The sequence below is a fragment of the Argopecten irradians genome, chromosome 2 (assembly GCF_041381155.1).
Source record: "Argopecten irradians isolate NY chromosome 2, Ai_NY, whole genome shotgun sequence".
Taxonomy (NCBI): Eukaryota; Metazoa; Mollusca; class Bivalvia; order Pectinida; family Pectinidae; genus Argopecten; species Argopecten irradians.
In genome coordinates this window covers 13,182,501-13,205,865 of record NC_091135.1, presented here as the reverse complement: position 1 = coordinate 13,205,865, position 23,365 = coordinate 13,182,501, and the positions used below count along the sequence as shown (strand labels likewise).

At 33.7% G+C, this 23,365-nt stretch overlaps 1 protein-coding gene across 2 annotated transcripts; it reads left to right on the top strand.

The window, feature by feature from the left end:
* Positions 1-67: 67 nt before the first annotated feature.
* LOC138314512 (uncharacterized) lies at positions 68-22,825 on the top strand. Of its 2 annotated transcripts, XM_069254873.1 has the most exons (5): positions 68-761; positions 1,023-1,168; positions 6,421-6,524; positions 20,333-20,437; positions 21,011-22,825. In XM_069254873.1, exons 3-5 carry the CDS (start codon positions 6,426-6,428, stop codon positions 21,281-21,283), a joined length of 477 nt encoding a protein of 158 aa, XP_069110974.1. In that variant the 5' UTR covers positions 68-761; positions 1,023-1,168; positions 6,421-6,425; the 3' UTR covers positions 21,284-22,825. The 2 variants fall into 2 exon arrangements, with proteins under 2 accessions (XP_069110974.1, XP_069110976.1); XM_069254875.1 differs by lacking the exons at positions 68-761; positions 1,023-1,168; positions 6,421-6,524 and adding an exon at positions 16,606-17,422.
* The last annotated feature ends 540 nt before the right edge of the window (positions 22,826-23,365 follow it).

The window sequence follows — 23,365 nt, the reverse complement described above, 5'->3', positions numbered from 1 at the left end:
CTAAATTACTCAAAGAACATGCTATTTATAGGAATGCAAAAACTTAATTGACTTAAATAAACTTAATGATTAATGATGTCATTGCGTCTGGGCTATGTCATAACAAGCTGAATTCACTGTGTGAAACAATACATGAAACAGGTAGTTTCGCCCTTTCATGTACATCAAAAGAATCGAATAACACTACACTTTAAAGTTGGGTTTCGCTCTCTGTTATCGTCAAAGGAAGGTCGAAACTATATGTAGGCCTGTGTTTAGTCAGTTGTTTCTCCTGAAATCATTCAGTTTCACTATGACATATCCAACGGTGGATAAAGCGACAGTGCTAATACTTCATGGAAGACGTATGATGAATATTGCTTAACTTGCTTCAGTCTTAAGTCAATATTTTCTTAAATGATATATCTTCATTATATAGCTTTTATCAAAATATCTCAAATGGAATCGCTATTTTGTTATAATTTTTACTTATTGTTACGTAGAGACACTGTTTGTTGCTTGATTCGTTTTCGTTTTTGATGTAACAATTAATGAATTTTAATTACATAAAATGAATAACCCTATATAAATTACCCTGTATATTCATCCTTAGACTCTTCGATGATGAATGAAGTAAATTGTTACCTATTGGGAGGACAATTCTTGTGACGATGATATAAATATGCATCTTTTATATTTTTGCTGTCGATAGTGAACTAGTTAGATATGTCTGGTCTCAATGGCACAATACAACAGTGTGATGGACATCTAAATTCATGAAGGTATATGTAATGTCTTATACTAAGGCATGTCTTAATATAAAATAAACACCATATGCTACATTTATGTAATGTTTAAGTGCAAATAATTAAAACAAATATCACAAGCCAACAAAAAAGCAATCTTAGTTTACCTACACGAGGACAGGTTTGTCCATGTGTCCTTTCTGTTAGACCGATTCGCATTACGTATAGTATTGGAAGAGTTTTTTGTTGATTTGCTGAATTGTTGTAAATTTTCCCCTTTCATTTTCACCCTTTCAGACGACGTAACGTAGTGGTTATGAAGACATCTATAATATCAAAGCCCTTCAAAATTTGGTGTGTCCTACAGATAGTTAGTCCGAGTTGCTAAGGACCAAAAGCGTTGAGTAAATCGCAGCGTAAAGACACCTTAGGGAAATGCACAGGTAAATAGATAAATAAACACGACCAAAAGAATTAGAACATTGTTGAAACAATTACCAAATCTACGATTTGAAATCACATTTTCATATAAAGTGTTTTTTAATTTAATTTAATTTTGAGCTCATTTTATTACACCAAAACTGCGTACGATTACAGTCGTAAAAACTCAATGATAAATCTGTTATAGCCAATAATCTTTTTAGATTTATATGGAGGATGTCGGATGCCTTCAAAGTCTTAATCATATTTAAATTGGAATACTCATGTATTTAATACTGTTTCTCCTGGTGTGTATGTAAACCTTAACATGTATTTGTTGTCTCTCCTTATTCGGTATTGTGTATAAAACGACACTCTAATCTACCTTACATGGATAGTAAACGATTACCATCCCACAAGATAGTTATTGGAGTAAGATAGTTATAACATTCTTTGTGAAAATAGACATGACTAATAAAATGATTCTTGAAGTCGGATTTGGGAAAATGTACATTTCCTCCCCCCCCCCCCTATCCCTTATATTGATGTATTCAATTTTTAAAGATGTGAAAAACGTGTTACAGAGTATTGTGTTATTTTCCTCATATTATAGTGGGACTTTTCGAACTATGTTGCGTTCAAAGCTTCTAAAGCGGACTAAGCGATGAATCGGTCGCTCTTTTGGTAGGATCATGAAATTGTAAAACCCTAGAACCAGTGGTACCCTCGTTTATGTTGTATTATATATTGTATACTTAAGTAAACAAGATATATTTGCATGAACGTATACCCGGTATATGAAAATCCGAGATATCGCAATTATTGCTTAATAGTGTGTTATGGCATGATATATTTGACTTTTACCAAGACGATCGGGGTTCGATTTCCTGGCCAATTAATAGGTTCTCAATGCAAAATCCATCGTTTTCCATGTTCTTATTTTCCGATGTTCTCCACAGGGTACCTATTTGAGCGTGAAAGCAATTGCATTTGAATGTACGTCATAATCTTAATAAACTGTTTGGAGTTGTTATGATGTAACTCTGGTATTGTTTCAAGTATTTACTGTAAACCGTTGTCTGGATGGGTTTGAGGGTAAACGTCCGGTAGCATTTGATAATCTAGTACTTCAGATATAGCTAGGCACAGCGGGAACGACAACATCCGTATTGATATGTAACGGTACATCCATGAAATGCATCCAAAGGTCACAGACTCCCACTGACACATATCTGGTTATAGAAGACACACTAGGGTATCGTGGAGTGTTGACATATGGCGGCACCTGCTATCACTGACAGGGAACACATCGATGATTTATCTAGTTCATTAATAAGTCCGGTTTTTTTCTGAAGTGTTAAGCCTGATTATGTCAACACGCTCTTCATTACATATGTATTTTACACTGGTTAGTTTTTTGTTAAACAAATGGGTTAAGAGTCGGATTACTTTTACTTCAAGACATATGTTTTTATTTCGTAAATTGAAAGGCAAATCTTTAGCTCGTCCATTAAGCGGAATTGGAAAGACGCTGAGTCCCCAGAAACGCTGAAGTTCTATGAATCATACCATAGGTGGATCAATCACATTTATCCTCTATTGGGGATGTTCTCGCGACCAACCAAACAGATATCCTGTATCATTCTAGAAAGACTTCCTCTTAAAATTTAACTTGACAGGACTTCCAATAAATTATATACGCAGTCCTCACTTTTAACGACTTGGAATTGGTAAAGACTAAGCCTAAGTAACCAACAGACCAATGTAAAACACCTAGGCCTGATACATAGCTACGTCTGCTTCCTGCTATAAACTAAATCGCTATAAATGATTGGAGAGGAACATCAGCACACAAAGTGATATATATTCTCGAACTTCCTTCTAAAGACTATTTTTGAGGTCATTGGGTCGGTATGCCAAGGTCAAAGATAGCTGCTGTATGCGGGGGATTACAGATTACCATATATATGGGTATTTATATGTACGGAATGTACCCCGTGTATTTACTGCCGTGAATGACATTGATAAGCCACGACCTTACGCCAGCTCTCTGTAAAAACACGCCAATTGATAGGTTCTAAATAGCTCATGTGGAGGGCTATCTCTGAACATTGTACCTGGATGAAGACATTTTGATACAGTTGTTACATGGACCGTCTCACCTCACACTGAAGTTTTGTGGGGGTCAAACTGAATTCTCGACCATAGTTCGAGGCGTGAATATGGCAGTACTTCAGATTTAATTTCCGTGTGTACCACTTTTGTGTCGCTTGTGTAACTATCCTGTCTCCAATGTCACCAACTGAAGCAAACTTAATCAAATCTATATTTTGTTTGTACAGTACAAACCTAAATCTACTAAATAATCTTTCAATACGTGTCTTGTAGTATTCAAAGAAAAAATCACGATTCGTGGTTACTTGAATATCGCGCGTGTTTAAATAACGTTCATTCCCATTTTGTATCAAATTTCGCCGCATAAAAGCAAGGTTATTGTCTCACAAACTGGCTAGTTTTGATGACAACTTCGTATGAAATGTTTAAGCGATCGATTTGATATAAGTTTTAATTTCATTTTATTTTTTCTCGCACTAGATCAGAATGGCTCTATTTCCTCTTAACTTCACTACCGTGGCCTCCCGTTCAAATTGCATATGGAGACTGGATATTGATGATTTATAAATAAATTGTTTAGTTTAAAAAATGTAATGAAATTCATATTTAAGGATGTTTTTTCTGAGGTTTCAGTTTCAGTCTCTTTGATGAATCGTTTCGACAAAGACCAAAGAAGTGATGAGATTTTCAATTACAATTTATCAATATCTGTAGCAAGTTGCCAGTTGCAAATTTTGTATATGCAAATGCTGTGCCAGCAGTATCGAGCTGATTTTTTCTGTAAATCGTTACTGAGTTCGTGGTAACCAAATTTTTGAGCATTAATGTGTGAAATGATACACCTTTTTCCTTTGTGTGTTTTTTTTTTTTTTTTTTTTTTTTTTTTTTTACATCTAATGGGTATTTGAGCACTTCTATTTTTCACTGTGAAGTATTGAAAAATAACAAATTTAAATGGGGCAAACAATTAAGCACACGGACCCCCATTTTTCTGCCTGGTTTAGAATGAATAACACATTCCTATTGATATGCAAAATATTAGCAAACGTTTAATAACATAATTTTTTTCTTTAAAGGGTTAAATTTGGCAAAATGGCTGAAGTGGTGCATTTTGTAGTTCAAAATTAAGAGGTATGGGTAGCATATGTTATTATTCTGAGAATATTAATCATTAGTCATATTACTTAAAAATGTTATATTTTAATAGAAGACTGCTGGAAAATAAATTCTACAAACATTCATAAATATCAAACACTCCATTAGGAAATTATGGTTTTAATCTCTTGTGTATAAGGTCAAAACGGCAGAATTCTCATAAAATCCAATATTTTGTCAACTAGGTATCTTTGAGTGGCAATAGCTCGAAAAACGAGCACACGGACATTTGATTTTTTTCTTCTATTTTCTGTTATGGTATGAACTCCTATTTTTAAAAATCTATATGAGATAAAAAGTTTAATACAAGAAAATTGTGACTTTTCAGAGGAGTACATCCTTAATCTACAAACGTGTTTCTTCTTTCGTCACTTCTCATCCCAATATTACAACGCTTACAAAACAATCTATTTATCAACGATGATAATAGGGTTTATGTAGTGCGTAAATCCCTTGGGATTTGTATATCTGTAGATCTGTACTTGGACAAAACATGTACCGTCCTTTTAAATAACATTGCCTGTACGTAAATCACTTAACCGTCCAAATTTTCTGTTTGATTCCTAATTATATTGACAAATCCTGTAAACAGTTATACATAATTACAGTGTATTGATTTCTCCGTGTCGAATTACAATGGTGTTGGATCATACAATCGTGTCAAGTTTAGGTTTGTTTAATTAGACTTTGTGTTTATGATACGGTTATGTCCATGTTTAGTTTAATTATAATCTGGTCGATATTGGAGCTTAATATGGGGAGATCTGTCGACCGGAAATAGGTTTGAGGCTAGTTATGGTAACTTCCGGTTAGTTACGCCTGATTGTGTTCTCCATATTGGTTTGTTAATGTAGATTGTCACATCAAGGTCTATAGCATGTCAAGATACAGCAAAGTATAAAAAAAACTCATTTCCATATCAGAAGTCTACCTTTAACAAAATAGTATTTAGCGAATGTCATCAGTGATGCATGCAGTAAGGACATTTCAATTCAACAGAAAAAATATGTGAGTCCATCAGAAAGATCGTTCACAATGTAATTATATATAACCCACCAGTTGAAACCAGAAAAAGTTCCTGCAGTAATAAGTCATAAAGGTTCACATTATTATCCGTTATTATTTCTATAATCCAAATATTAAAATCAATCGGGAGGTCCCGCAAAAAAATAATAATTAGATGGCTTATTAACATTTATCAGGAATGTTCTCATTCATTGGAAGATCATTTAGTAAAACGTTCAGAGACGACATGTCAAATAAATACACGTGCTTCCAGGTCCTCATTGCAAATGTCTAATGCCGCATATTAATTATTCAAGAACTGAATCGTGTACTTTACAAAAATGTTCAACATGTACGCTAGGGGATATGTATAATATCCTGTTTTTACAATAGTTAACGTACGGATAACGATATATAAGAGCGATGTCGCGCGTAACAAAAAGTAGACAATTGTAATTAAAAAATATTATATCTCTCATGTAGATAAGAGACACCGCTAGTAACCAGGTCTTTTTATCAAAAGTGTGTCAAGCGCTTCAGGCATTGTCTTTGGAGAAGAATAGAGCCTAGGTCAGGTTGTCAAGCGCCCTCGGAAACTCAACCCAGCAAGGGTTAAAGGTCAGGATGTCACGTGATTGATAAGACGGACCGGGACATTTAACGCAACTGCTTTTCAGTGACTACATCCAAGACAGTCCTTATGCATACAAGTAGCCGAATCTGGTGTGATTTGGAGTACTTGCTGTATCTGGAGGTCTTAGTGCACCTTACCAAAAGGAACAATACACTCTAAAGATCAGCGGAAAAACGAGAAAGAGGGAATGTTGTGGACATCAATTTGAATTACTATTATTCTATGCTTTTTGGAAAAGTGTGGTTGGAATTAAGAAAGTATAATTCTATTATGCCATAAGAAGGTGTTTATGTGATAATAACCAATCGTAATATAACATGCAAGATCAGTGAAATATAAGTGAGGATTTGCATTCACATTTGTCAGAATCCATGAAAGTCGTCACAGTAAATGGGGCCATGGAAGGACGTGCGTCCAGGACCAACTTCGACATGTTTACGACAGATGATGGACCCGACATGAAGCTAGAGGTAAACAGTCGTTTTAACAGTTTCTTGCATTTTAATGCTTTAATTTACAGCCCTCAGAGACAAAAATCTCACTTCGTAACATTTAGTATTCCTTATCATTTATATACTAATGGTCTGGCTCTATCGGGTACCATATATCCCAACAAATGTTCAGGGGAAGTACAACCTTGTCTTCCAAAGTCTTCTCTAATTCTAATTCGAATAGTTAAATATGCCAGCAGTGCCTGACTATCATACTGATATATTATGCCATATTTATTAATGAATCAATTTATAAACAGATTGTGTTAGATTCTGGCTAAAATTCTTCTTTATTTTCATTTAATATAATTTATACATCAAATCAAAGAGAGAAACAATAAGCATTAAGCATCTACTGGATCTTTAATATATGTGTCATTTATAGTAGTATATCTTATATGACTTTGATAACATATACTAAAATATCAATCACTTACTTTCTTGCTTTTGCAATTTTTGTATTAACGCCAACAATGCTTGCTAACATATATTTTGTTAACTTTAAGTGATGTTACAATCTAACTACAGGAGGTAACCTGTAAATGAAATAAGTATTTCATAGCATTTCAACCAGAACAATAACGTCTTTTGATAAAGAAATATTGACTATGTTGCCATAGGTTCTAATACAATCTCAAATAATAGTAGGCTTAACTTTTGTATTTAAATTTCCTTTTCGTCATTCGTAAAACATTTTATAGATTTTACAGCATAAGAAATAGATGATCGTCCATTTAAACTTGACATTCGATAGGCGATATAACTAAAATATATTTTACATGCAAGGCCGACTACACATTGTGTGATGTTCCCCACCCTGTATAGAGGTGTTTTAAATAACCCTCGTTAAACATCCCCCACTAAGTATCCCTCATTATGTTTACATCAGCTTGTACGAAATGTCTATACTCTGTGACGTCATTTGAATAATGATTTTATTCTTGTGCCTGGTTTTTATGTTGATTACCATAAGTGTACAACAGAAGACATTCATTGAGACTCTTGAAAATAAAGTTAATTATTTCTCTTGTCATCGACCTATTGTGTCGTTTTAAACAAACGTGTGTCGCTCTAAAAGGATAGAATATCGAATGACACAATATAAAAAAAATCTTAACCTAAAACTAGTTCACGTTAGCTAGTTTCATTGTTAGGTTGATTACACATAAATAGTTGAATGATTTAATATTTTTTCCTTTTGAAACGCTATCAATGTTTTTATACGGAAAATAATTCATGAAGGATATCGTGTTAACGTTTTTTCCAATCATTTCAGTCAGGTTATCGACTTTCATTATTTTACATAATTTCTTTTGAAAAAAATCTTAAAAAGATTCGTGAATGGGATAAGAAAAAGTTGAGAGTGATAAAGCAAGTTTAATCAATATTTACATGATTGGTTGGTGGTAAGTTGGTTCATCCGACTTAACGTCTTAACTGCTAAGGTTATTTAAGGATGGCGCCCAATGCATACAATGTATAACGTTGTGCGATCGTGTATATGTTTTGGGAGGCTATGGTATGGTCGTGCTCTGTCTCTTTATATTTGTGGGACCTTTGCCTTTGAGTAATAGAATAATTAATCAACAGAGGAATGTCAGGGATACTAAAATACAACTGTCCCTCTGTATTTTAATCACAGACGAATGCTTCATATTGAAAACATTAATGACCTTAGTTAAACATGTTACTATTACCAATATAGGAACAACCTTATACAATGGTGACCACTTAATTTGAAATCGAATACTATACAAATTGTATTGGAATACTGGGTTATTTGAAATTTTAAAATCTGGATAATTAGAATTTCAATTCCCCAAAGACTTAAAAATATAAGTGGGTTCCACTTAATTTCGTATTGCAACATTTTACAACCCTCCCCACGATATACAGTAAAATTAATTAAAAGAAAAATATTTCCATAAACATTCTGCAAGATAAGCTTATATTATTATATCTATAATGCTTAATGTCGAGAAGCTTTTGTTGTCTACTTTTCCCAGAATAAATTTTAATTGATACATTTCATCCCACTGAGAGAATGATACTTTAAATATTGCAGATGTCTTGTTTAACCAAGATAAATCATTCCATGTCATTCGATCACACGTAGTAAAAAATAAGTTTCTGATCTAATTAATTTAAACTATAATCAAATGACCGGTATTGTTTAATTTAATTAATCGCGAAATGGTTGAATGAGTTAATACACTACAACACCACTACAACGTTGGCAGGACTTTTAGGAAGAAGCACATTTAATTTGGAATGCATCCAAAATGGAATCAGAATTTTTTCAGACGATTAAAATCATGTTAACTCTATTGTTCCCTGTTTCACTTCCCCTTTCAGAAGTGTCCATACAGTCAATAATATTTTGAATCTGTCCTTATTCATTTCAGTTTTAACATGTATGACTACTGTTTTAAAACCTACACCACATGAACATTCTAAAAAAATATGAAAACGAATTGGTCATGTGGTGATTTCGTCAACTTAGATAATTGGTATTAATATTTGTATGACTATGGCATTACTACTATTTTATTAGGTGATATTTATTTATATTAATTTATTTGATAAACTTATATCGCGACTAAACATTCAAGATAACTAACGTAAACGTAGGTAGATAGGAATACTATATAACGTAGGACTCTCAGAACTATATAGCCTATCAAACGTGGAGGCATTTCATAATATCTTGCGCTCAAAAAGAGAAAACAAATTACGGTTCATCTATGTAAATTTACCTTAATTTACGTTCAAAGAAAGGTATTATTTTCTAGTAAATTTTAAAAATATCTAAATAGTAGCTCATTCTCTAATATTGAAGGACAGCTGCAACCCCTCCACCAATATTTTGTTTTTCATAAAACGTAATATTTATATTATCTTTTGATTGTTATGCACGATAAAGACATTAACTAATGTATAATGCTGAATAAAATATCCATATCTCAAACGCGAAAATGTGCGAAAAAAACTTTATGTAAAATGGCTTAAGAGTCAAACTCAATTTAGAGCTGAATCGTCCGTAAACGAACATACAGCATTAAATGAGTAATCATTTTGCACATGAATGTGCAAGACTGATTAATTGACACGGAATGTTAAGATTAGATAACAACATTCAATATCAGACAGTCTGCTGATTAAGCGCTATGGTCAGGGAATTGAACTGTGTGAATTAATTGACTTTGCTTGGGACGTTTGGCAGTAATCCAACACCACCATTGACGGTTTTTAAAGACTACCAGACCTCAAGCCATTTTATCTCCGCAGTTATCTCCCCTGTGGACTCCCACAAGGCGCCCTGACAAAGCCAGCACAATAATGTATTGATATAGACAAATGAAGAATGAAATATGTTGACTAGAACATATACATGATCCTGGTATTGTATTTCGTTTGTACTATAGTGGATGTAGAATAGTGATATTTCGGTAGATGACACAGAAGGACAAACTACCATTATTATTATATTCTTGTCAGGTCAGAAGGATACACCCGAGTAAGAAAAAACAAAGAAACGTAAAGACAATCTATTGTAATAACTGAATTATCATAATTAACGTTTGTCATACAGCATTGCCTGTGGAGCAGGTATAGAATAGTACATTTGTTGTTATTTACATTGTGTGAGAATGTCGTGTTCTTTGCATAAAATATAAATGACGTTCCTTCTGTGAACAAATTATATGAAAATTAAAAATGTTCATATCATCATAGACAAGAATTCATTATGAAAAGACGAAATCAAACTAAATTTTACACATGATTTTATAAAACCATATGAATTGATAAAGATTGTATAGCGGGATTGTACTGGGTCGATCATCAGTGATCAGATAGCTCATTCGATAGAGCATTTGGCTAGTGTTCGGAGGTCCCGAATTCGAATCACGGTCTGACCGCTACATGTCTCCTCTCCTATTGACCGATCGCCAGGTGTAATATAGCCACGCCTCGTGCTCACAAACGCACGTGTTTCTATTCAATGTCGGAGCAAACATCGTAGCACACACAATACAAAATGCAAAGTCACGTGCGGTTTGATTGACAGCTGGCGATCCGTCAATTACACATTGCACGAGTACATTTAAATTTAAGATGGATACGTAGAAATCAAATGTCATTCGGAAAGTTTAACTATGTACAATAAGAATATAACACCGTTTATCTGAAAATTAAATCGATTTGCGGATGGCGATACCAATGCAAAAACTGTCTTTGATCCGTCTAGGGTATTTCTTGTAATACGCACTTCTACAACGATATCACTAAGATATTAACATTGATATTCTGCATGTTAACTAAAGCACCAATGTCTTTAGGAAAGGTTCGGTTCTTGCTGTCATATACATTGTTTTGCGAAATAAATAAAAGATGACTTCTTACCATCTACGACATCAAAGGGATTTCTAATTGGTCTGTAGGTACAAAAGTACAACCATTAACACCATGTTATCGACAGAACTGTATATTACGTATTTATATACCATTATTATCTGGCTATTTGTTTTGTGATAAAATCGCTTCATTATAGACAGGTAGCGCGGTAGCTAATTGATTAAATAATCTATATTCTGCTATTGACCCTTACCTAATGGTCGCAATAACCAAGTAGTTAGGTATCTGAAATTTTACCATAAGCTCTCCACGTATAGGTCACTCTTTCGGAGTAAGTAAAATTTTCTAACATGTCTAGATACCTCTGAGTCACGTGTTGTGAATGGTTTCTAACACCTACATTTCATCTCTAGGTCTTACCCTGAGTTGAATTTTATCCAGGAACCTTTGACCTCTGCCAAAACATGGGCAGGTCCTTTAGGTACTAAAGAAAGGTTGTTCACCTAACACATCATACGTATGGTTATTGGACAATGTAATTATGTTGAAGGTCCGCCCGGTCCATGTTATATAGTATAATCAAAAACATATGTATGTTTTGACTAGGTGGTGTTTTATAGAGTCTGATTGCCCTTTTGACACTGCCTGTATCGGTGCATGTGGTAAATACATTGATGTTAATTCAGTAAGTGGTTTAGGTAATAAACGGTAATTGGTGTCTTTTAAAACCAGATGAACACAAAGGGACCAATACATTTATTAGAGCCCGTATAGATAGAGTCAGTCGATGTAGTTAAGATCAGATTTACTTTATTGGTCCATATTTTATTACTCCATAAACACGGTTTTTATACGAGGACCGTAAACATCTTGTTTATCAACACTGTTTGATGTTTATACTGGTACGGATTATTTAGATAAATATGATAAACAAAAATGATTGATGTTTTAGGTATATTAGGGCTTTGGCTTTCTCTTGGACACGATGTAATACAACTGATCTTAAATTGTTAATTGTTTCTACTAACTAAAGCAATTTTAATGCATGTAAAAAAAGATGGATTAAGAGTATTAGAGAGATGGTCAACTCATCAGAAGTCACATCCATATATTCAAAGTATATTGTAAATCAGTTATTTATTAATTCATGTGCTTTTGAGGGCTGTTCTTGTTTACAGAAGGAATGACCTCCATGCGACATCTTAACTGACCATAAACATGAAAGGACACCAATCTTCGAGTTAGTAAACACGAGAATCAACTTTAGTGTAAACAAATCAGGAAGCATGCGTAAATATACCAGCGTGCTTTGGTTAATTGTGATTTAATTGTTTTGTTCCTCAATTCTGTATGTATTTGTTGCATTCCAATTGTTATTTAACGTTCTTAAACAGTACTTGTTATTCAAGGACGTGTTGATTGTAGTTGGTAAGGAATAAACAAGGAAATCAAAGCGCGATCAGTTTTAGACATTAATTGTGAAAAGCAAGCCTCGACAAAGAGGTTCAGAGATAGGATACAATGGATAATATATCAGACACAATATGTTGCACGATAATAAATCGTGTATTGTTGGGCTAGGTTAAATAGGTTCTTTACAATTAATATTCCAAAACGTTATGGTTTTGTTAAAAAGTTATTCAGCTTTCATTAACTGCGTATTTCTTCCTATTGAATAGATCTGCCTTGTTAATCAGTTTTAATATAACAACATGTTTACTTGTAAATTAATGAAATAGTACAGAAATACAATAAAGCTACCGAACAGATGCACACTAGATTTAAATTGTCTTGAACATACAATGTCATACAATTATCAGATAACGGCTAGACACTATTCTATATCTGAGCATAGCCTCAATAGATATACTGGACGAAGATGACCTCGCGTTCTAAACGTTTTCTATTTCTTCGACACCATACAGATCGAGGTCAAATCAGAGTCAAGCTCTACTCTCAAAGAGAATCGGTCACTGTCGATATAAATGAATAATTAAGATATGGTATATACGAAAGTCGTGCCAACTTTAAGAAAAAAAACTTAAAAAACATGTATAAAAGAGAAAATGTATTAATTAATTATGGTTCCCCTGCAGCTTGAAGCTGCGGGAGGTAAAATGTGTGATAATATATCAATAAAGTCAGTGATTTTATGATTCAATGTATCTACCTAGTCTTTTGATACCCTGCTCTCCCTCATCAATTATTCAAACTGTTCCATAATTATTTCTATATTGATCTCATAATCACTATCCATTTCAGTTAACGAATAAGTAGCCTGGAATCATCAGTTTTTGTTGACATTATCATCATTCGCAGGTCATAATATTGCGAACAGCTGTAAATTGCTTTTTGTTCTTAAGGATTTAACGCTATTGGTTGATGGTTTTTGTGCAACTCATCATAATAAAACTAAATTATTGCAAGTTGCTTAGATACACTGTATCGAATCCTGTAATGGCCAGCCGGAGCTGGTATGTGATTTTGGAGTCACTTCCCTTTGTTCCACTCCGAATCCGTCTGATGGATATGCGGTTTTATAAGAGTTACTTCCCTCCGTTAGAATTATTCCTCTAGCCTTTCTACTGTGGATCTAGATTTCGAACCCTCTAAATAGAACGGTGCATGTTACCTAACATGTGTTTACCTTATGCGGTGTTTATTTCCTCTATAATACTACGTGACATTCCGCACTACCAAACCTACCAAACTTCGGTCGCTCAGGAATGACCATTGTTTACAAGTTATATGTTGATCTGTACAAATAAATAAAAAAAACCATCTACCTACACTACCCTATCCCCCCAAAAAATGTTAAAAAAAACTCCTATTATATAATAATTATGATAAGTTTGGGCGTGTTTAAAGGTTGTGGTTGTAAAGCATCTATGTTGAAATCCTTTGACACTTTTTATCATAACAGCTATAGATCTCCCAATACACGTAGATCATAATTTAGGTGTATTGACAGACCAAGCTGGTATACGGGAGTGAATTAGATCAGTTATTCAAATCACCAGACAGTGCTTTATTGACTGTGTATTCACTCCTGTCAAAAAGAGCTCAAAGGGGGTAGCCGCTCATCAGCTTATGGTAATACGCCCGTCCACAGTCTTATTGAAGAGCAAGTTACACATTCACATCGACAGTACTGAAAAAAGCGTTGTTTAAATATTTGGCTTGCGTTTTTACCATTAATTGAACGTGATTCAAATTCAATCGATCGATTACCTCGAGTATCATTGAGCTTTATACTCAGGCGGTCGTGTTGACATGTACTATATCTTTAGAGAATATAATGAGTTTAAGTTAACATCGAAAGTAGAGAAGTTGTCCTGTTTTATGAACAGTAATTAAAAAAAACTTTTAGAAGACTTCTGTGATACGGTCGTCTTTGTATCTATCACTCTGTCGTTCTAGTGTGCTGAATACATGTCCATACTACCTAAAGAACATCTGATCCATTTTATAACGAATACTGAAGGGATATCATTTTAACTAAGATCAATTTACCTCTTACAAACTCAGGAAAAAGCCGTAAAACCTAGGATAGGTTCATATTCAAACGCTCAGACTCGCACCGAACACCGTAAATAAGACTTTCTCTGTACTTGAACTGTCCTGGTTAAAATAATTAAAGAGGTCACGAAACTCAATAAACCTCTGCTACCACCTCCAGCACGACAAAAGTGTCACCCACGACGGGCCTTTAAAGTGCCATTTAAATATAAACACAGTATTATACCGTTCTGGTTTAGATATCGAACTGTTTATCAAATCATATTAATATAGTTTGAATTGTTTAAGTTAGGATCCTTTTAATGGTAATACTGAACGTGTCAGGAAGAGAACATTCTTCTTTCCACAAAACATTAGCGACAAAGACCAGTACCTGTTAATGACTCCGCAGTGGTCCCTAGCTATAGCCGCCAGGAGGTTGATGGAAGTATACACAGTGTAATGTTAAACATTATTCGGATTTATCCATTCTATATTGATTTTATCAAGGATTACCGTTATCGATTACTATGTCTGATGACATTGTATAATAACGCATATACAACAAGCTATAATCTTTGTCTATTAATTGACGATTTCAATGAAATAAAGGATACCTTCCTCCGCTTGAGAACGCATCTGACATATCTATTATTCATCAACCATGAAAAGTGTTAAAATTCCATCAATATGTTCTAAGAATAGCATCAATTAGACATTGATTAAACGATGAGTTATAACCGGCAAAATCCATTGCATAATTTAACCGAGTTTTTATTGCGGTCGACATCGCGTTGTATTGTACTTGTATTAAAATTGAATATTATAATCTAACGTTTCATTACATGAAGTTGATTTTGTAAATCACTTCAAAGGGAAACTCGATGATGCATATAGTGTATATTTAAACAATGTACTTTTAAATAGCTTAGTTTAAATGGACTTCAGTGAATTGATACATACCGGGTGTAATTTGATAGTGGATAATTTTTGCTCTGTGGGAGTCGAATCGTAAGGTAAACCATTGTACGGGTTGGGGAAGTTCGTACAATATGGTCTCTATACCAAACCTCGCCTCGCGGGGGTGTCAGTTGTCAGAAAAATCAAATAATGGTATTTTCTGTGGTGTACAAGGAAAATGTGTAACTTTGTGCTTTGATATTTTCGTGAAAGTATGTTCTGAAACAATTTCGGCTTTCGACATTGCACATGGGAAATTGTGAACACGGAATACTAGGTGTATATAAAGATATCATTTCATATATAGACCGGAAGCATGTACATCATTAGTACATGCCAATTAAATTATTTGACAGATGAACGAGGTTTTCCAACCTGAAACCTAAAACGAAAAATAATCACATACAATGTTTGTAAAGATGTATTTGATTGACTGTGCGTAGATTGGGGTACGTCATCTCATTCAGATATTTGTTATGAAGTCCGTAACCGATCCCTCTGTATAATAACCTCACAAGTAATCTTATCCATCATAAAACGATATTTTAAAGCCGATCACCATCAAAACTACCCACCTGGAAAAATAAATAGTAACCAGTTTTAAAATGCCATTCTTACTATATAAATCCGATGATACCCTCTTGATGAAAACATATTTTCCATTCTTGAGTTCAGGTACACATCATAAGCAGCGTCGTCCAGATTTTAATATAAGGTGATTTTATATAAGTAGCTTAAGGTGGAATGGATATGTTTATTTACCTGCTGTATATATGTGTTTGTTATGATAAAGAGTGTAGGCGAGTCGTAATCTAAGTAAACACGGAGTCAACGCGTACTTTGTGCACTCTTTGGATGGAAATGCATATAATCTTAGATCTTCAACTCCCGAGTTAACCAATCCTCGTACGGTACTCTAACGCTAAAGTCATTCTCTTTGGTGAACATGTAAAATCTACCAAATATCCAACAGTAATTCTATAATCATAACTTAAAGGCACACCTTGTAAAAAAGTGAACTCAGTGAAGTGTTTGATCTGACCACATTTATTACAGATAAAAGAATTATATCACTTGTTCAATTTATATCTTTCAATTACGCCAAACTCATTTTAGGCTTAGATTCAATAATGGATATGCTATTGGCAATGGTAGATATCTACTGAGGGCGGTCATTTTATTAACGTAAGTGCCTTAAAAATTCATTTTCCCCAGTATGCTATACAATAATTGAATAATAGCAAATATTTATATTGAAACAAACCTAATAAGTTTAGTCCTGAATAGATGTTGACAAGGTATACCCATATGTCTTTTGTTTTTGTTTGTTTATTAGTCCCCTAAGTTTATTTTTATTTCGAAGGTGTTATTGATAACAACAATCAGATTTGCACCTAACATGCAGACATGCTACCACCAATGGTCGACTATCGACACGTCCTTATCTGTTGTTTAGATCACATATGTGACGCCAGTTTAGGACAGAACTACGTCACACTTTAACGTAAACATCGTTAGCCTGTGGATCACCTTAAATTGTACGTGTCAATCATGCTATCTTCTGATCAGCGTGTGAGGAATCAATACGTTGATTTCTAGACCTCATCAATACCTTATGAGAGGCCGGTACTTGATAAATATATACGTAGGTTTATTTAGTGTGCAGCAGCCATTGTTTAAGGGACTGACGCGAGAGATGCACTGATTGGGTATTAATGAGTCATTTGTTTACGACGATTTGGTCTCCAATTATCCAATCCGCAGTCATATAATCAGGCATACTTTAATTTATCCATAAGAGTGAACAGCGATTTTCAAAATTTTGAATCCGTGTTTGAATGTAAGAGTAACAACATCGAATTGTTTAATAATATCATTTTCTTGGTTGGCTTGCTGCATAGACGACGTCGATTTATACAAAGGGATGTTGTGTTATTTCTGTAAAGACTAATTTACTCATAATTCATCAACGGATAAACAAAATGACTGACACAACTATGACCTGTTCTGACCATGAGGCAGGTCAGCTCAGCAGTGTGCTGACTGACAATTACGTGGGAGAGGTAAGCAGCATGTGTTGTAACGGTAGTGACGATAAATTGGCGATTCAACCACATCGAACATGTGGTACTTATGTTTTTAATAATCATTATCATTCCTTTAAGGAAAATTCAGGTTTCTATGGCTAAATATAGACATATAGATGGTGGTACCAAGATGAAAATCACTGACTTTTGGCAAGTCTTTGGTAAATTACTCACAAAGGGGACACTGTAAAGGTGACTTCAATTTAGTAGATTTATATTTATTGTTCATATTAACCACTTTGAAAGTGCGATACCGACAGAAAGATGTAAGGTTTCAACATTTACCATTAAAAATAGTTCATGAATTATCTTAAAGCTCAGTATATCTAATGTTTTTCTTAAACGTACATAGCCATATACGTGATGAAGATAGCATTTTAAGTGTACGTCACCATAAACAAAATAATATTACAGAATGAATGCTATAACGGTGCAGTTACAAAGGTATAAATGTGACGGCGACGCTTTTATTTGATGTGAAAATTAATATTTATGAAGGGTCTATACCGGAATTTGAAATACCCAGGTGTTTTGTGGTTAAATACCCTTTTGTGATGTTTGAACATATGGCTGACTCACGTAGATCCTAATCCAACAAATACTAAGAACATACAAATGTACCGTACCTATTCAGCAAATATTTGCAAATGCATTTTGGTACTTACAGTCATGCGTACAGTGGTCGGTGTCCTTTTGATAGCAAAACAAAACATTTTGATAATACTGAAAGTATTGTTTACAGAGCCTGAGGATATCATGATTCAATGGTTAAAATGACTAATACCAAAGTCTCGTTTAGATTGTAGTGATTATACTATATAGATCAGAAAAAAACGATTTTACGTTATTACGATTAAAGACTTTGTCAATGTTATGTGGGGAAAAATTTCCTCAATCTACATATTTATCAGAAGATTTATTTCCCTTCTTATACGATAAATTCTTTAAATAGTTTGAAAATCTTCAGCTTTTTCCTCCTCCTCATTTTAAGGAAATATCAAAAAGTACATAAGAAGCGAAGGAAATTGTGCTCTTACTAAAGTTACTTCTTTTTATCGCAAAAATAAAATATAAAATTGACATCTAATTATAATTACATGTATAATCATGTAGGTGTAGCCATTCACCTTAGATCGAAGGTACAAGGTAAGTAAATATCAAACACCCCTACATGCATGTCCTTAGATAACTTAATGGGACAATTGTATATTTTAATTATGGACATTTTGGATTTGTTGCTAATGCAGTTCTGTCTATACTTAGATGAATCACAATTTTCATATTTACATTTCGCTGTGAACCGTAGCGACATTGTTGCTGATGACAAACATATGAAACCGACGGAAATATTCTACTCTGTGTGTTCCATATCCTGACACTTGCTCATCAAACACTGTGTATTAAATATAGGGCCTCCTTAGTAACGCTGACTAGCTGTATAAGTACCAGAATATGTAGATTTCTCAATACACAAATCTATCATAGAGAGGATAAATCTGCTAATAATACATAGAAATCATCGCTTTGTTTGTCCAAAGTGTGTTCATGGCCAATAAGTACAATAATCTGAATTGTAAACACTGGTGTATCCAACAATACCGGTCTATCATTAGCGGCTCTCGTGATTACAGAGTGGTTTAAAACTTTTACCTGTGTAGGGGAATCACAGGTAAACCTAGCACAAATCGTGTTGTGTCTCACTGGGGACGGATGTGTATTGGCTCAGTTCGGAATAACGGTCATTATTCATGTATACTTTTGTTATTTAATTCAGTCTTTTAACTTGTGTTCATGGATTTATCATCACCATGGATATATTAAACAAAACGTTTTAGTTTTGTGGAATATCACGAGGAGTATTAATTTCATCATCTGATTGTTCTAAACCTGTTAAAGGTAAGCGGAATTATCGATATGAAAAGAATAATGTAAAATTTTAGCAAAAAATATAAATCTTATCTAATATTAACTATGGTACGAAATATACCTGTTTGGTATTAAATCTATACACCCTGATTTTTTTTAAAAAGTAAAAAAAAAGCATTAATAATTTAGAATTAAAAGCATTAAAAAGCGATAAAGTTTCCACTTGAAAATTTAGAATTCGTGTCAGTTAGAACAAAATAAAATCGTATTAAATGAGACGGAGACTAAAGATGACGGACATGCAAAGGTGTGAGTCTTTAAAAAATTGGTAACGTGATTATTTCACAAAGTTCGAAATATATATATAAATTAGGGACACTGAAGTTTACGCAACACACATTGTTGGACCGTAGATGAACACGCTCTTCCTGTAATAAAGTATCAAATCATCATTACACCCAAACTATGTTTGTCAAAAGTTTATAATCATTATAATTAAACTAAAATCTAACAAACATAATCAAAAGAAGTGCGAGAAAATAAATGTATACGGATAGAAAGCAATAAATGAAAAATTAATGTCTAAGGGCTCTGGGAAGACCCAGTGTAAGTAGGAAACCATTCGTCTGGTGACATGTTCTAGGAGTTAGGAGTCTTAGTCTAGGAGTACCACAATCGACTGAGGACCCTTTCTTAACAGTTAAGCACTGTAGTTGTCTCTTTGTAATCGAATATGTCATACTTTTGCTTAACTGTTTTGGTTCACGTTTGGGAATGGATATAATTTTCCGAAACATGAGTAACTTTGCGACATACTTTTAATATAGGAATTCAATTTAGTTTATTTAAAAGAAATGAAACATGAGTTACTTTGTGACATTCTTTTAATATAGGAATTGAATTTAGTTTATTTAAAAGAAATGAAACATGAGTAACTTTGCGACATACTTTTAATATAGGAATTGAATATAGTTTATTTAAAAGAAATAATCAAATAGGATTCAATTCTGTATTTTACAGGAATTGCAGAGCGTTCTGGTTTCTGACGAGAACGGCCCCATCTCTATGGAAACAGACCAGAAGTCAAGAACTGCTAAAGAAGCTATCTCTGAAGCGATGGGCGGGGTAAGACATGATCAGATGCACTTTTCTCCCATACTTGACAGGGTTATACCGCGGTTGCTAGGGAAAAGTTAAATCGGTTTTTTACCGGGGTAGGAAAAAGACAGCTCACACGCGCTAGACAGTGACGTCATAAATACATGCGGCAAAAGCGAGTTCATGTCGACTGAATTTTCACCATTTCTCGTTAAAGTATGGGAAAAAAGAATCTTACATGGGCCAGTCAAATGGTCAGGGATACCTAAACCCTCGTGAAAGATTCTGACCACCAACCCTCGCCAAGTCTCAGATTGATTAGCCAAAAACTTTCACTTGGGTTGAGATATTGCTGGCCACTTGACACGCCCATGCAATATTCTATTAATTCTATATTGTCTTCAGTCGTAACATCTGATTTAGCACAAAGCTATTCGTGGAAAGATACTTATTGTGATTGTGGAGAGGATGTAACTTATCCAAATCTATGACAATTAAAAATTCCGTAATATAATACATGTACTTTCAGCTCACTCATCTTGAAATTCAATCATATCGTGACTATTTCTATAAATACTTTTATTGTTTTCGTATTTTCAGATTCGAGATGATTCCAGGCGTTTCTACAAATTTGTCAAGAAACACATTACTTTAAGAAGGAAAGAAAAGTTCACTGCCGTCAAAAGCATCCACATTGAACCCGAGTTTGATGAATCTACGTGGGCGCGCAGGTCAGCAAATAGCGCCGCCTCGCGGTCTAGTGTGGATTCTGCATCATCTACGGACAGTAACTCTAGTAACATCCGGGACAGTAGCTTAGAAATAGTGCATGATATGGAAAATGAATTTGGACTGGAATTAATCAACACGTGAATTTGACAATCGTGTATGCATAATAAATGGTTAGTTGGTGCTACGAGAAATGAGAACACATGCTCTTAATAACTGCATGCCCTGTAGATTGGTAATGGTGACTTCTGGTGGGAATTATATTTCTGAATCAGGCACCTTAACCCTGGATCGTTAATGAACTGGGTCCCACCAGAAAAAAAACCCCGATTATTTGAAGACCAATAAAATGAGACAGTGAACCGAGCAACGGAAAGATTTTTAACTTAATATGATTTCACAGGGTCTTCGGTGGTATGGATGTGGTGTCCGAAGTATACCAGATGCATACGTGCACTTCTGACATTATATGTCTAGTCAACAAAGTATTTGTTTTATAGAAATATTTAAACACATTTAAGTCGAATGGCTGATTTTGATTGTCCTGAAACTGATTTGGAAGTTCTACTGAATGGTTTATATTAAACTCATTCTATGGAAACGCTGTTAGAGCACTATGGAGATAAATCTAAGCTATTTCAGAAAATTTGTACGGACACTTTGGCCACATGTACAATAAAATGGAAGTTAGAGGCTTATTTTGTTATATGGAGAAATAGAGAAAACTTGAATGAAAGTGTAGATATATGTGTGGAGCTTGTGTATGGTAGATACGTGTTCAGAAGAGCTTATTTTTCGACATTTTTAATTTACACATTATCTAATTTTAACTCCGTCCCATCTATGATTATCATTTCTTTTTCTAATCTATTTTTCAGTACTAGCGCAAATGATCCAAAAATAGTATGTTATCGTAATGAATATTCAGAAAACAAAGTTTAGATGATGTGATTATACTGAAGTAGTAATAGTAAGGTTATTTATTAAGTACAAAACTTAACGAACCCCGAAAGTGAACATTAATGTGTTTCAGTTGTGCTAAAGGCTAAAGTTGTACTAAACTAATTTAAAAACGGGGCCTTTGTACCTTTTTTTTATTTGAATATATATTTATAGTTGAAATTATGAATGAAACCTCACGAATATGTAATGATAGAGAAAATATCAGCTTTGTTTTAAATTATCATGCGAAATATCTACGCATTCAATGAGTATTATATACAAATCTCGTTAAATTATAATTTTGTCACTACGTGACTAGATGTTTGTATCAGTACTACACCAGTATAGCTTGCTGTGACTATAAAGAGTGCCGTGTCAGTCATTCTAGATCACCACTTTAGTATAAAACGTGCAATAACTTATCATACTATTGTATATATCTGTTAATTATTCTACCTTGGTTTGGTGTTGGCAGTTCATATTATACTACTGCCTGGAGTTACCCCTGGATATAAAAAGGAAAGAAGAGTTACTCCCCCTTGTTCAATATATCTAGTTATATCTAAATTTACTTTCTCTCCGATGGATTTGATAATCAGATATGTTCTATAATATTTATCATGTGTAGTCGCTCAATGTAGAGACAAAAGATGATTCTTACAAAGTCTATGCATTTTTTTCTAATTTAGCGGTGTGATTTTTGTCAAAAAAAAACCTTGTAATTACAATTAATTCTTAATGCATATAGCTTGAACATTGGGCATAATCTACATGTTTCGTAATAGGTTTACGTAATTACAACAAGTATTCCATATCATCTGATCTCAAAATAATCTTCATATTTCTAATTCAAACACAGATTGTAACATGCTTGTAGAATTTAGAAAATTCTAATTTTAACAGAAAATTTTATCAAATTAAGCATTAATTGAAAATCGAAAATTATTCAAATGAAGGTTTAATTAATTATTGTAGCAATCAGCAATCAAGTTACGTAAGTGGTCAATTACCAATCTTCCTTAGTTTTTAATTATTTATTTGACAAAACAAAATCAAACAAAGGAAAATGTATTGGGAAAAAAAGTGTGAAGAATATCTTTTAATAAATAAATATTGATAATTTCCAATATTATTTTTCCAAAAAGTGTTAACAAAGATGATTTTATTATGAAAATTATTTTAAAAATAGATATGCATTTGATAATCAATTGTGAAATATGTGAAATGTGCTAACTATTGTAGACAAACAATATCAACATAATTAAATCAAGAGGTTAACTATTT

Coding starts and splice junctions, on each gene's coding strand:
- LOC138314512 (XM_069254873.1), top strand. CDS start 6,426: ATGAAAGTCGTCACAGTAAATGGGGCCATGGAAGGACGTGCGTCCAGG. Junction 6,525..20,332: donor GACCCGACATGAAGCTAGAG/GTAAACAGTCGT, acceptor TGTATTTTACAG/GAATTGCAGAGCGTTCTGGT. Junction 20,438..21,010: donor TCTCTGAAGCGATGGGCGGG/GTAAGACATGAT, acceptor TCGTATTTTCAG/ATTCGAGATGATTCCAGGCG.